The sequence below is a fragment of the Cryptomeria japonica genome, chromosome 10, assembly GCF_030272615.1.
Source record: "Cryptomeria japonica chromosome 10, Sugi_1.0, whole genome shotgun sequence".
Taxonomy (NCBI): Eukaryota; Viridiplantae; Streptophyta; class Pinopsida; order Cupressales; family Cupressaceae; genus Cryptomeria; species Cryptomeria japonica.
The window spans coordinates 835677160-835692608 of record NC_081414.1 but is presented as its reverse complement, the minus strand read 5'-3'; the positions used below and the strand labels follow the sequence as shown (position 1 = coordinate 835692608).

The 15449-nt window shown below is 36.6% G+C and overlaps 1 protein-coding gene across 1 annotated transcript in view; it reads right to left on the bottom strand.

The window, feature by feature from the left end:
* Positions 1 to 13479: 13479 nt before the first annotated feature.
* LOC131859327 (uncharacterized) overlaps positions 13480 to 15449 on the bottom strand; it is a 74099-nt gene continuing 72129 nt past the window's right edge. The window contains exons 3-6 of the mRNA XM_059212939.1: positions 15075 to 15440; positions 14638 to 14721; positions 14425 to 14556; positions 13480 to 13623 (exon numbers count right to left, since the gene is read on the bottom strand). Coding sequence (XP_059068922.1) covers positions 13480 to 13623; positions 14425 to 14556; positions 14638 to 14721; positions 15075 to 15440 — 726 coding nt within the window. The remainder of the gene's footprint in view (positions 13624 to 14424; positions 14557 to 14637; positions 14722 to 15074; positions 15441 to 15449) is intronic.

The following is a 15449-nucleotide window of genomic DNA, read 5'->3' as shown; positions in this document are numbered from 1 at the left end:
AGATGTTTTATTGATTGGATGATATCTTTTTGGCCTCAAGCTGACATGTGTTATGATTTTATTTCAGGATTATGTAATGGATCTATTGAATTATCATTTGTGTGGCTGACCTAATTGGTTAGGTCTCAGGTTGGTATAAATATATGTAAGATCTCATTGTAGATCATATATGGATGGGAATGGAAAGGAGTGAATAATTTAATAATTATTTGTGCAGAGGATTTGGTCGATCATAGGTGATCGAGTTGGGTTTATGTAAGAGGTTTTAGACCTCTTATATTGAGCTTAACCAAAACTGTAATCTGGCATGTTTGATGCTATCACCAACACTTATTCTCTTTGGATTGTAGTCCAAATATCTTGAGGTGGTTGACATCTCTATAGTTAGTGAGACTCCATTGTGATGAGAAGTGCGCTCTAGGCAGTGTGCTTTCTTGCATGTGTAGGCCCCTATTGTAATCATATACTTGCTGCATAAGTATCATCTAACTATGGGTAGGGTTTCCCATTGTGGTTTTTCCCTTTATCGAGTTTTCCATGTACAAATTATGTTATTATGTGTTATGGTTGCATGGTATTGATTCTCTGGTTTTCATTTATGCTTTAATTCTTAATCAGTTATTCTATTTTAAGGTTTTAAGTGCTTTAATTCACATAATCTATTAACAACTGATTCACGCCCCCTCTCAATTGTTCACCAATTATTCTAACAATTGGTATCAGATCCTAGTCCTCTTTTTGCAGAAGCTTGACCACTTGAGGAAGATCCTATGACAACTAATAGTTCAACTCTTATTTTTTGGAAGGACAACCCTAGGCTTGATGGAACAAACTATGGACTATGGAAGATTTAGATGGAGACTCATTTAAGATGCATTAGAAAGGAAATTTGGGAAATAAATCAAAATGGTTACACTCCTCCTGATCCAGCATCTGGCATTCCTGCACTAGAAAACTTGGATAAGAACATTGAGAATGACTGCAGAGCCAGAGAATCCCTCTTAAGAGCTTTATCAGATCAACAAATCATGGGACTATCAGAAAAATCATCGGCAAAATCTATATGGGACAAGTTGGAGACACTGAATGAAGGTAATCCTACTGTTAAAATTGCAAAACTTGATTATTACCAGGTAAGATATGAAAGATTGAAGATGGAGGAAGATGAAAGAATTTTTGCATTCATGGTAAGGGTAAATGAAATTATATTAGGAATTCAGTGATGTGGTGGATCGCTGAGTGAGGAAGAGATTGTTTCAAAAGTGTTAAGGGTTTTTCCACCGGCATATAAGATGAAGGTAACTATAACTAATGAGCTAAGAACCATGCCTAGTTTTTCTATCAATAGAGATACTCTTGTTGGGAAGACATCTGCTTTAGAGCTTGAGGAATTTGGTCTTCCTGGAGCTACAAAGATTGATACTACATTTAAGGCATCTACATCATCAACCAAAAAGCAAGACTGGAAAGTTTTATATGCAAAGTAATTGGAAGAGACTAGGAATGAAGATGAAGAGCTTGAGAAACTTGAAGCCCTATTTTCTAGAAGGATACCTAAAGGTCCGTAAAGAAGTAAGTATGAAGGAAAATCTCCTTGCAAATATTTTTCTTTTAATAAGATAGGTCATTTTGCATCTAGATGTCTTGAAAGGAATTCAAAATTGAAACAAAGAGCAAGAAGATCTTTTAAGCCTAACCCTGAAAATCAGATCAAGCATAAGTACAGGAGAAAAAAAACAATCATGCTATTATGCTGATGAGGAAGGAGTAACTCAGAAGAAGAATAGACATGAGATTCGGCTAGTGGATCGGGCAATGGAAAAGACTGGGTATTTTATGTTGTGAAGGAAGATGATCTGGAACCAGTTATCAAAAATGAGGAAAAGGCCCTTGCAACAAAATTTGAAGACAAAGATGAATGGGTAATAGATAGTGGATGTTCTCATCATATGATAGGTGACAAAGGAAAGTTTCTAACCCTACAAGAATTTGATGGTGGTCAAGTTAGATTTGTTAATAATAAGGTATGCATGATCAAAGGAAGAGGAACCATTTCATTAGATGGTTAGCATAACATTGATAATGTTTATTATGTTAAAGGTCTGAAGCATAATCTTTTGAGTGTAGGATAGTTGGTAGAAAGAGGATTTCAATTATAATTCAAGGATGGAAAGTGCAAAATCATTAGCAAATCAGAATTGGAGATTGCAACTAGTCCAGAGACAAAAGGTAAAATCTTTCATTTGAACTCTGGTGAAAAGACATGTTTGATTGCACATATTGATGAAAGTTGGCTATGGCATAAGAGGTTGTGTCATGTAAATTTTGATTTTTGCAAGGTCTTAACTTAGTTTTGGCAGACATTTTTCAAATTGTACATAACCGGTTATAGGTTTCTAGGTAAATTTTGAATTCTTTGATTCTTTTGACATCCTTTGTCATTGATGTCAAAGGGGGAGTAGTGGTGTATGAGAAAAATGTACAGAAGGAGATCATTTTCTTAGGAGGAGCACACTCAGTGTTTGGACTTCAATTTTGGATATCAGTTTTTGGATTTGTCTCACAAGTGTTGCCATCAATGCCAAAGGGGGAGATTGTTGGCATTATACACTCAGATGAGAATATTTGATGTTGTCATTGATTGCAACCAACTGGTAACATGGTTCATAGGTTACACAAGCAATAGACATCATCTACCAGCATCAACAGACACTGCAAGTTTATTCACATCGGCATCCAGTTTACAATGACAGTAGATCACACCGGAACTCTAAGCTGACATGGAAATAATATTGTTTTGTATTGTAATTATATTGTATAGCTGACATGATGTATTGTAAAGACTCATATATGTATGAGATCTTGTAGGTCATTTTGAAATGTAATTAGGAAATGAATGTAAGCAGTATATGAGAGCAAATAACTGTATATGCATTATGATGTAATTATTTTATGAGCGAATAAGAGAAGAGAAGAGAAGAGAAGAGAGAAGTAAGGTTTATGGCAGAGGTATCTGACAGAGCTTAAACCGGTATTGAATCCAACATTGCAGATGCTATTTTGAGCAGTACATTGTCATTGGATTTAACCATCCAATTGTAGTCAGTGGGACTCCTTTTTGTGATTGAGCAGTGAGCTCTAGGCTGTTGGCCTTCCTGCATGTGTAGGCCCCTATTGTATAAGTAATATTTATTCATATTGGCCAGTGAGTAAATATTGTGGGTCAAAAATCCCACCAAGGTTTTTCCCCTATCGGGTTTCCTCGCCAAAAATATTTGTGTTATGGTGTGCATTGATGGTTATACTTTTGTTTTTCTTTACTGCATTATTATTTGCTTACCGGTATATTAATTTAGGTTATAAAGTTTCAAACAAGTTTAAATCTTTTGTTTACCAGTTAGACACTGATTCACCCCCCCCTCTCAGTGTCTTTGGGACTGATGAAGTATCTAATAATCAGTTCAACTAAGGTGGTTAGAGATTTAGCTAAGATTGTGAAGCCTCATAATCCGGTATGTAAGGAATGTCAAATGGGTAAGCTAATCAGAACTTATTTTAAGAGCATACCTGATAAATCTAATGATGTTCTTGATTTGATTCATAATAACCTATGTGGTCTTGATAATACAAGAATATTTCAAGGAGATAGGTATTTCATGTTAATCATTCTAGTATAGAATGATGTGGGTTGCTTTTCTAAGGGAGAAATCTAAAGCCTTTGAGAAATTCAAGATCTTTAAAACTATGGTTGAGACAGAGACAAGAATGAAAATCAAGTGTTTGAGATTAGATCAAGGTGGTGAATTCCCATCTGGTGAATTCTACAACTATTGTGAGAACAATGGCATTAGGAGACAATTATCTGCACCCCGGACACCACAGCAGAATGACATTGTGGAAATAAAAAACATAACCATTTTGGATGCAGCCAGAAGCATGATGATGGTAGCTAATTTGCCTCATATCTACTGGAGAGAAGCAGTAAGTACATCGGTTTATACATTCAACAAAGTTCATATCAAAGGAGATACTGGTAAGATACCTTATAAATTATGGTTTGGTCATTCCCCCACTCTTAAGTATTTTAGAATCTTTGGAAGTAAGTGTTATATCAAAAGAGAACCCTAGATATGATGAAGGAATATTTATTGGTTATTCAACTAAAAGCAAAGCATATAGATGTTATAACAAAAGATTGTAGAGAATTGTGGAGAGCGCTAATGTGAAAGTGGATGAGTAGTACAAAGACCAAGCTAAATCTTATGACAGTGAACCGATAGTGGAAATGATCATAACTAAACTGGTAGTGCCTGTACAGGGATAGGATACTGAACCAGTTACCCCGACATCATCAGAAAAATCAACTGTAAATGAAGAGAAGCACAAAGAACTTGAAAATAAGAAAACACGAGGGTATGTAAGGCTAAATCATTATGAAAAATAGATCATTGGAGACAAAAACATGGGAGTTATGACAAGGAGAAGATTGGAAAATCAAGAGGTATGTTTCATTTCTCAGATTGAACCGACATCAGTAATTGAAGCTTGTAAAGATGAATGTTGGATGAAAGCTACGGAAGATGAATTAGATTATATAGAAAAGAACAATACTTGGACTTTGGCTCCCCGACCTAAAAAATAAGAATGTTATTGGAACTAAATGGGTTTTTAGAAACAAACTGAATGAGGATGGACAAGTTGTAAGAAACAAGGCTAGATTGGTCTGCAAGGGATATTCTCAGAAGGAAGGAATTGATTATGGTGAAACTTTTACACCGGTAGCTAGAATTGAAGCTGTTAGACTATTTCTTGCTTATGCAGCCTATAAGAACTACAAGGTCTATTAGATGGATGTTAAGTGTACATTTTTGAATGGAGAACTTGAAGAGGAAGTCTTTATTGAGCAACCTAATGGGTTTTTACTGGCAGATCACAAAAATATGGTTTGCAGATTAAGGAAAACCTTATATGGACTAAAACGGGCTCCTAGAGCTTGGTATGGAAGGTTGGATAAGTATCTTTTGGAGCTTGATTTTATAAAAGGTGATGTTGATGACCAGAAGAGCACATCCGGTGGAGAATTCTTCCTTGGGAAGAAGTTGGTTTCATGGATTAGCAAGAAGAAATCATGCATTTCTTTATCTATCACCGAAGATGATTATGTTGTAGCCGCAACCAATTATACTCAAGTTCTATGGATGAAGCAGATGTTGAAGGATATACAAGTGAGTTGTAATGATCCGATAGTTATCCATTGTGATAACTCTGTAGCTATTGACATATCCAGGAATCTGGTATTTCACTCCAAGACTAAGAGAATATCAATCACGTATAACTTTTTGAAGGAAAAGGTAAAAGCAAAAGAAGTCAGATTGGTTTATGTGAACACTAAAGAATAGATAGCAGACATCCTCACTAAACCTCTATCTCGGGAATCATTTAAGTATTTGAGAGACAGATTGGGGGTTTCTACCCCTTCGATAGAGACTTAAATGATACAAATGTGCATCAGTCTGGTAAGCATTATTAGAGCTATCTTTTGATCCAGATTGATGAAATAATGCTACTACTCAGGGGGAGTAGTCAGCCTTGAGATTTAGAGTTTTGATATTCTATTTGATTCTTTGGCATTGCTGTCAAATGGGGAGGAATATATGTGAAAAACCATTGCTATTTATTTTTCAGACTCATTGCACTCCTTCGGGGGAGTTGGTTGTATTTGGTCTTTTGTTTCATTTTGGTTTAGAGCTTCATTTCTATATCATTTCATGGGAGATTGTTGGCTATCTTCCATTGGGGGAGACTTTCTTGGCATTTTCTTGGCACTTGGATGTTTTTCACATCCAGGGTTGCCATCAATGAAAAAGGGGGAGATTGTTGGCCATATGATGGAATTGATTATGTGTTGTATTGATGTTATGTCATTGATGTCAACACTTGCTGTTATAGTTTTTTATTGACTTCCAGTAGAAGGATTGGATTGGGAAGATAATCAGTTGATTGTCACTGATATGATCTGGTTGATGGAATAAGTTTGTATGGATGGTTCATATGCTTTTGAAGTATGTTTCATTTAGTTGGTACTGACTTGATGATCGGATGCTATCTTATGTTTAGTAAGCTTTCTTTATTAGTCCGGTAAGGGTTTCATCGACAGAGCTTTATTGAAGATCTTTGATGTAATGCATAAGTGGTGTTGGTGCTACTTCTAGAAGGGATTCATAATGCTGATGGTGATTGTGTTCATGCCTCAATTGATTGGTGTCATTGATTTGGCATGTGTGGATCTAATTTTAGGTCTGGTGCTATCTAGGTTATGGATAGGTTTTCATGTAACATGTTGGTGGATCCTCGGATGGACTTCTAGAAGGTTTTATTGATTGGATGATATTTGTTTGGCCCTAGGCCGACATGTGTTATGATTTTATTTTAGGATTATGTAATGGATCTATTGAATTATCATTTGTGTGGCCAACCTAATTGGTTAGGTCCCGGGTTGGTATAAATATATGTAAGATCTCATTGTAGATCATATATGGATGGTAATGGCAAGGGGAAAATAATGTAATAATCATTTGTGCAGAGGATTTGGTTGATCATAGGTGATTGAGTTGGGTTTATGTAAGAGGTTTTAGACCTCCGGTATTGAGCTTACCCAAAACTATAATCTGGCATGTTTGATGCTATCATGGATAGTTCTTCTCTTTGGATTGTAGTCCAAATATCTTGAGGTGGTTGACATCTCTATAGTTAGTGAGACTCCATTGTGATGAGAAGTGCGCTCTAGGTAGTGTGCCTTCCTGCATGTGTAGGCTCTTATTGTAATCATATACTTGCTACAGAAGTATCATCTAACTGTGGGTAGGGTTTCCCACTGTGGTTCTTCCCTTTGCTGGGTTTTACACGTAAGAATTATGGTGTTATGTGTTATGGTTGCATGGTATTGATTCTCTTGTTTTAATTTATGCTTTAATGCTTAACTAGTTATTCTGGTATAAGTTTTTAAGTGCTTTAATTCACATAATCTATTAACAACTGATTCACCCCCTATCAGTTGTTCACCAATTATCCTAACAATTGATATGAGAGTCTAGTCCTCTTTTTGGAGAAGCTTCCACTTGAGGAAGATCCTATGGCAGCTAATAGTTCAACTCCTATTTTCTAGGACAACCCTAGGCTTGATGGAACAAACTATGGAGTATGGAAGATTCAGATGGAGACTCAGTTAAGATGCATTGGAAAGGAAATTTGGGAAATAACTCAGAATGGTTACACTCCTCATGATCTGGCATCTAGCATTCCCGCACCAACAGACTAAGATAAGAACATTAAGAATGACTGCAGAGCTAGAGAAGCCCTCTTAAGCACATTATCAGATTAGCAAATCATGGGACTATGACAAAAATCATCTACAAAAGCTATATGGGACAAGTTGGAGACTTTGAATGAAGGTGATCCTACTATTAAAATTGCAAAACTTGAATATTACCGAGTAAGATATGAAAGCTTGAAGATGGAGGAAGATGAAAGAATTTATGCATTCATGGAAAGGGTAAATGAAATTGTATTAGGAATTTAGTGTTATGGTGGATCTCTGAGCGAGGAAGAGATTGTTTCAAAAGTGTTAAGGATTTTTCCATTGGCATAGAAGATGAAGGCAACTACAATTAATGATCTAAGAACCATGCCTAATTCTTTTGTTAATAGAGATACTCTTGTTGGGAAGATATCTTCTTTTGAGCTTGAGGAATTTGGTCCTCCTGGAGCTACAAAGTTTGATACTACATTTAAGGCATCTACATCATCAACCGACAAGAAAGAATCAAAAGTTTTGTATGCAAAGGAATTGGAAGAGATTAGGAAAGAAGATGAAGAGCTTGAGCAACTTGAAGCCCTATTTGCTAGAAGGATACCTAAAGGTCTGCCAGGAAGTAGGTATGAAGGAAAATCTCCTTCCAAATGTTTTGCATGTAATAAGATAGGTCATTTTGCATCTAGATGTCCTGAAAGGAATTCAAAATTGGAAGAAAGAGCAAGAAGATCTTTTAAGCCTAACCCTGAATATCAGATCAAGCATAAGTATAGGAGAAACAAAAACAAATCATGCTACTATGTTGATGAGGAAGGAGTAACTAATGACTCAGAAGAAGAACTGGCAGGAGATTCAGCTAGTGGATCGGGCAATGGAAAATACTGGGTATTTTATGCTATGAAGGAAGATGATCCGGAACCAGTTATCAAAAATAAGGAAAAGGCCCTTGCAGCAAAATTTGAAGACAAAGATGAATGGGTAATAGATAGTGGATGTTCTCATCATATGACAAGTGACAAAGGAAAGTTTCTAACCCTACAAGAATTTGATGGTGGTCAAGTTAGATTTGGTAATAACAAGGCATGCATGATCAAAGGAAGAGGAACCATTTCATTAGATGGTAGGCATAACACTGATAATGTCTATTATGTTGAAGGTATGAAGCATAATATTTTGAGTGTAGGACAATTGGTAGAAAGATGATTTCAATTACAATTCAAGGATGGAAAGTGCAAAATCATTAGCATATCAGGATTGGAGATTGCAACTGGTACACAGACAAAAGGTAACATCTTTGATTTGAACTCCTATGAAAAGACATGCTTGATTGCACATATTGATGAAAGTTGGATATGCCATAAGAGGTGTCATGTAAATTTTGATTTCATTGTAAAGATCAGTTCAACTAAGGGAGTTAGAGATTTACCTAAGATTGTGAAGCCTCATAATCCAGTATGTAAGGAATGTCAAATGGGTACAAGCAAATCAAAACTTCTTTTAAGAGCATACCTGATAAATCTAATGATGTTCTTGATTTATTTCATACTGACCTATGTGGTCTTGGTAATATAAGAAGCTTTTACAGAGATAGATATTTTATGTTAATCATTGATGACTATTCTAGAATGATGTGGGTTGCTTTTCTAAGGGAGAAATATGAAGTCTTTGAGAAATTCAAGATCTTTAAAGCTATGGTTGAGAGAGAGACAGGAATGAAAATCAACTGTCTGAGATCAGATCAAGGTGGTGAATTCAACAGCTATTGTGAGAACAATGGCATTAGGAGACAATTATTTGCACCTTGGACACCTTAGGAGAATGACATTGTGGAAAGAAAGAGATAACCATTTTGGATGCAGCTAGAAGTATGATGATGTAAGCTAATTTGCCTCATATCTATTGGAGAGAAGTAGTAAGTATAGCGGTTTATACATTCAACAGAGTGTCCTATGACCCTTTAGGATATAATATGATCCTCTTAGGTGTCGTCAGGGGTCATATTGTGTCCTAACAGGTCATGTGGTGTCCTGTGACCCTTTAGGACACTATATGACGTTGTTAGGTGTTGTATGGAGTGCTAAGGGGTCATATTGTATCCTAAAGGGTCATAGGACATAATATGACCCCTTAGGATACCATATGACTCCTTAGGTATCGTTAGGGCTCATATTATTTTCTAAGGGGTCATATGGTGTCTTGTGACCCTTTAGGACACCATATGACCCCTTAGGGCACCATATTATGTTGTTATGGGTCTTATTGTGTCCTAAGGGGTCATATGGTGTTATATGATCTCTTAGGACACTATATGACCTCTTAAGACACCATATGGTGTCGTTAGGGGTCGTATAGTGTCCTAAGGGGTCATATGATATCCTATGACCCCTTAAGACACCATATGACCCCTAACAACACCATATGAATTATTAGGTGTCGTTAGGGGTCCTATTGTGTTGTAACGGGTCATATGGTGTCCTATGATCCCTTAGGACATGATATGATCTCTTAGGACACCATATGGTATTGTTAGGGGTTGTATGGTGTCCTAAGGGGTCATATGGTATCATATGACCCCTTAGGACACCATATGACTCCTTAAGACACCATATTATGTTGTTAGGGGTCGTATGGTGTCCTAAGGAGTCATATATTGTCTTATGGCCCCTTAGAACACCATATGGTGTTGTTAGGTGTCTTATTATGTCTTAAGGGGTCATATGGTGTTGTATTACCCCTTAGGACACCATATGACCCCTTAGGACAACATATGATGTTGTTAGAGGTCATATTGTGTCCTAAGGGATCATATGGTGTTCTATGACCCTTTAGGATACCATATGACCCCTTAGGACACCATATAGTGTCCTATTGCTCCTTAGGAAACCATATGACCCCTTAGGACCCCAAATGGTGTCATTATGGGTCGTATGGTGTCCTAAGGGGTCATATGGTGTTCTATGACCCCTTAGGACACTATATGGTTTCGTTAAGGGTTGTATTATGTGCTAAGGGGTCATATGGTGTCCTATCACCCCTTAGGTGTCATTAGGAGTCATATTGTGTCCTAAGGGGTCATATAGTGTCCTATGACCTCTTAGGACACCATATGACCCCTTAGAACACCATACGATGTTGTTAGGGGCCATATGGTGTTCTATGGGGTCATATAGTGTCCTATGACCCCTTAGGACACCATATGACCCCTTAGGTGTTGTTAGGGGTCATATTGTGTCCTAACATGTCATATGGTATCCTATTACCCCTTAGGACATCATATGGTGTGCTAAGGGGTCATATGGTGTGCTAAGGGGTCATATTGTGTCCTAAAGGGGTCATAGAACATCATGTATGACCGTTATGACACCATATGACCCCTTAGATGTCGTTAGGGGTCTTATTATGTCCTAAGGGGTCATATGGTGTCTTGTGACCCCTTATAAAATCATATGACCCCTTAGGACACCATATGATGTTGTTATGGGTCTTATGGTTTCCTAAGGGGTCATATGGTGTTCTATGACCCCTTAGGATACCATATGGTGTCATTAGGGGTTGTATTGTGTCCTAAAGAGTCATATGGTGTCTGATGACCCCTTAGGACACCATCTGACCCCTTGGAACACTATATGGTGCTATGGGTCGTATGGTGTCCAATGACCCCTTAGGACACCATATGACCCCTTAGGATGCCACATTGTGTCATTAGGGGTCATATGGTGTCCTAAGGGGTTATATGGTGTGCTAAGGGGTCATATGGTGTCTTATGACCCTTTATGACACCATATGACCCCTTAGGACACCATATGGTGTCGTTAGGGGTCTTATTGTGTATTAAGGGGTCATATGGTGTTCTATGACCCCTTAGGACACCATATGATCCCTTAGGAGACTATATGGTGTTGTTAGGGGCCATATTGTGTCCTAAGGGGTCATATGGTTTTCTATGACCCCTTAGGACACCATATAACCCCTTAGGAGACCATATGTACTAAGTTTCAAATAAAGAGAGAGATATAAGGGTGAAGAGAGATGAAGAGCTAAAGAGAGGGAGAAAAATGGAAGGAAAATGACATAAATAGAGATATAGATATTAAGGAGTATGAAGTGAGAGGGAGAAAAACTGAAGGAGAAGGATGGACAGAAAGAGGTAGACATATCTAGAGATTGAAAAAGAGAGAGGAAGATAGAGAAAAAAATTAAGATAAAGGGAGATTAATAGATATAGAGAAAGAGAGAGGTAAAGAGAAAGATAAATATATAAAGAGATAGAGAAAAATGAATAGAGAGGGGTAAAGAGAGTAAGATACAAAAAGGAAGAGATAAAGAGATATAAAGGAAGAGGAATATAGATAGATAGAGAGATGTAGATAGTGCAAGAGAGTGACAAAGAGAGATAGAGATTTTAGATAGGGATATATAGAGAGGGGGAGAGAGAAAGAGGAAGATATAGAGATATATAAAGGCACTATAGACAAGGATGGGGGGAGAGAGCCAGAGATATATAAAGAGGGAGTAAATAAAGATAAAAGTAGAGAAAGGGAAAGATACTTAGAGAGGGCGATAGAGGAAGAGAGGGAGAGGTAGATTAATCATGTATAAAGGAAGATATATAAAGATAGAGGAACATATAGAAAGAGAGATTGATAGGGAAATATATAGAGATGTGAAGATGGAGATAGAGATAGATATGGATAGAAAGTGATAGAGAGAGTAAGACAAATGGAGGGTGAGATGGAGTGAATAAGTAAGATTTAAAGATAATGAGATATAAATATACATGAAGATAGATCTATAGGGATATATGATTAAATTATAAAGCATTGAGAGGGGGTGTGAATCAGTGATAGGAAAAACAATAACACTTAATCCTAGACCAGTAAAAACATTTAACTAGTATACTTCTGAATTTGGATGCAATCCAAAGTGTTATAAAAGCATTCACAACAAGTAAAACATTCACCATAACACAAGTATTTATACGGGGAAAACCCAAATGGGAAAAACCACGGTGATATGGAACTCACAAGTTAATTATCTATAGAAATAGGTAACTAATCGGTTAAGGTCTACAAATGCTCTATTAGGAGAAAATCCTGTTAAAGATCCCAATCCCTGTTAGGAGCTATACCTGGTTAAAGGTAACCTTAGTGGAGGATTTAGATCCAAGTTAATGAATCATCTTGTTAGAGGATTTCTACAATGAAGCTTGTTAGAGCTTACCCGACTAGGGGATTTAACTGTTGTAGTGATTAGAAAACAACAAGTGGTATGATCTAGGAATATCACATTCTTCTTGTTTAGATCCTTTTCTATTCACTCATTATTGCATCACCGACATACTCTGCAACCCCTTCAACAAATCACACCAACTCTAACTCATAACATAACTTGCGTCTCCTATATGAAAATAACTCATCACAATGTCTTTTTATAGACATTAGATTTCATGTCGGCTCCTAAACTTTGACACAATTTCCTAGGTTCAATGAATCTAGAAAACTTCCTTAACACATCACAAATTACCACCAAAAATGTCGGTTGGTGGTAACACATCATGATTGGTGATAACTCATCACACAATCTGGGAAATCGGTTGAGCGTTGACTACATCAAATGCACATACCGATTGTCTCCATATGCCTCCTTGTCTCTCTTTGCTACATCTTGAAATTGGTAACAATGGATTTGACCAAAACCGATTGTCTTAACTACATATACCAGTTGTCTACATATACCAGTTTCGACACCTTCATACCAGTTAGACTTACTCTATACATATGATACCGGTTTGACCTAACTGGTATACAAAGATGACTATGACAATCAAAACATATGTGTGCCATCAATGACAACACATAAAGTCATCAATTACAAAAATCATCATCATGCCAACATTCTCCCCCTTTGGCATTGATGGCAACACTTAGAAATTTTTTGACAACTTAGTGTGCTTAAAAAATGTACAGACTCCCCCTTAATAGTACATACAAAATTTTCACATCACATACATATTTCTACTCCCCCTTTGACAATAATGCCAAATAGAAAATTAAAATACATACATTACATCAAAATTTTTCATCAAAAAATTCATATATATATAAATATAAGTTTTTAAATCTTTACAATGTAATTCTTGAGAAAATGTCACTGAAATGAATCTTCAACTATTCAAGGTCATTATCCCATGTTTCTAATAGTGTTTTAGTGATCTCAGCATGTGTCAAAATCTGTACAATAAATCCTTCCGTAGCATCAACAGTGCTCATCTCCGGGGTAGCCAAAACTGCTTCAGAATCCTTGTATACCCTCTATAAGATTTCAACTTTTGGAATTAGCTGATTCTTTAGCTCTTTCAAGGATCTGATCCGCTTCACCTGTTCAAAATCATAAACTTCTAAGAGGTGTTGTAAGGCATCAACAAATTTACCAAAATTCAAAGTGGAATCATGTACTGGTATATATGCATCACTTATCCTCTCAAGTTCCTTCTCTGTATCTTCTCTCTTTTTCTTCAAATCAGAATAGAATAGTGAAACTTTAGATATAGTAGCCAAAATTTTACCTCCAGTTTCTATACCGATTCTTAACAGATCTCTGTTCACTGTTAAAGCAATCTTGCCTTTATCAATCTCTAAAATTAATTGCACTCCCCATTTCTTCCTATAATCTTTTTATGCTAAGGCATGAGCTACCTCTTCAAGTGATTTTAGTTGTTCATGGGCATCAACAACTAAATGTCCAAGCTTAGAAATAGGGGTGGATAAATTACCAGTATCATTCTCCGATAGGAGACTTGACAAAATGTCAACAACAGTCTGAATAGTCTTTGCTTCTTTTCTCTACTCTTTCAACCTCTTCTTTTATGCTCTAGATTGCATAACAGTAGCAATCTACATCAGTTCAGATTCACTCAAATTGTCCATATCTATAGGGCTTTTTATGCTGATTGAGTCATCATCATCATCATCATCGGTTTTCTTCTTCTCCTTTTCTTTCTCCTCTTCATCCTTTTTCTCTTCTTCCTTCTCTGTTTTCTCTATTTTTGTTTGTTCCTCCTGTGTGGTTGTAGTGACCGGTGGCAATTGACTTTCAACAATGTGATCCTTTACCGGTGGTGGTTGCATGTCCACACTTGGTTTAGTAATCGATGCTTCCTCTGCTATTTGTTCTCCAACAATATCCAGTTGTTGTTCTATTTCCTTAACTGGTTCAATGTCATTACTGGTTGTATCAATAATATCCTGAATTTATTTAGTTTCATGCACAAAGAATATGACCGGTGGAGAACTTGTGTAATCCTTATTCCTGACAAGGTAGACTACATCCAGTGGAATAATTTCTTCAGTGTCCAGCTCCAGTGGAGCTCCAATATCAGTTTGATCAGGCATATTTTGATAGTACTTTAACTGACAATTCAGAAAAATATTGAGCAAAAATTCTATCAATCATCTCTTGTTCTTGATCAATAATCAAATTCCATTTATTTTCAAGAATTAAATATAAAGAATCAGAAATGTTCTTTTGAATATCTTGTGGTAACTGGTTATATTGACACATATAATTGATTACCTCTTGTATCATTTCTTGTTTTTGACCTTCATCAAAGGAATCAAAATGTTCTTTTACATTATATAATTGCTCTCTCCTGAATGTTTTTTAGAGTCCTCTCAAAATCACTCTCTTTCTTGAAATATGCAATATCAATAGGAGTATGTTGTTTGGGAATTTTTCCTACTGGTTTAGATTTCTTACCAGGTACCTTCATCTTATTTGATTCTTCTTCAAGTTCAATTTCCTTGGATTCCTCTTGAAGGATGAGATTTCTGCCTCTTTTCCTCGTGAGAGTGGGCTTCTTTGCATATAACTTAGGTACCGGTTCCTTTTTGATTTGAATACTCTTTGTTATTCTTGTACCGATAGACACAGAAGCTCCTTGATCTTCTTTCTTCTTATTCTCCTTCACACTACTGGGTTGTGCTGGTGCAATCCTTTCTTGATAAGTGCCCAATCTTTTATTTTTAGTGTCCTTAGGTGATGCCAAGAGGTTGTTGGCATAACCGATCAGTAAGTCATAACTCACTTCATAGCTCATTTCCTCCATTTCTTCTTCTCCTGGTTCAACAACCTCCATAAG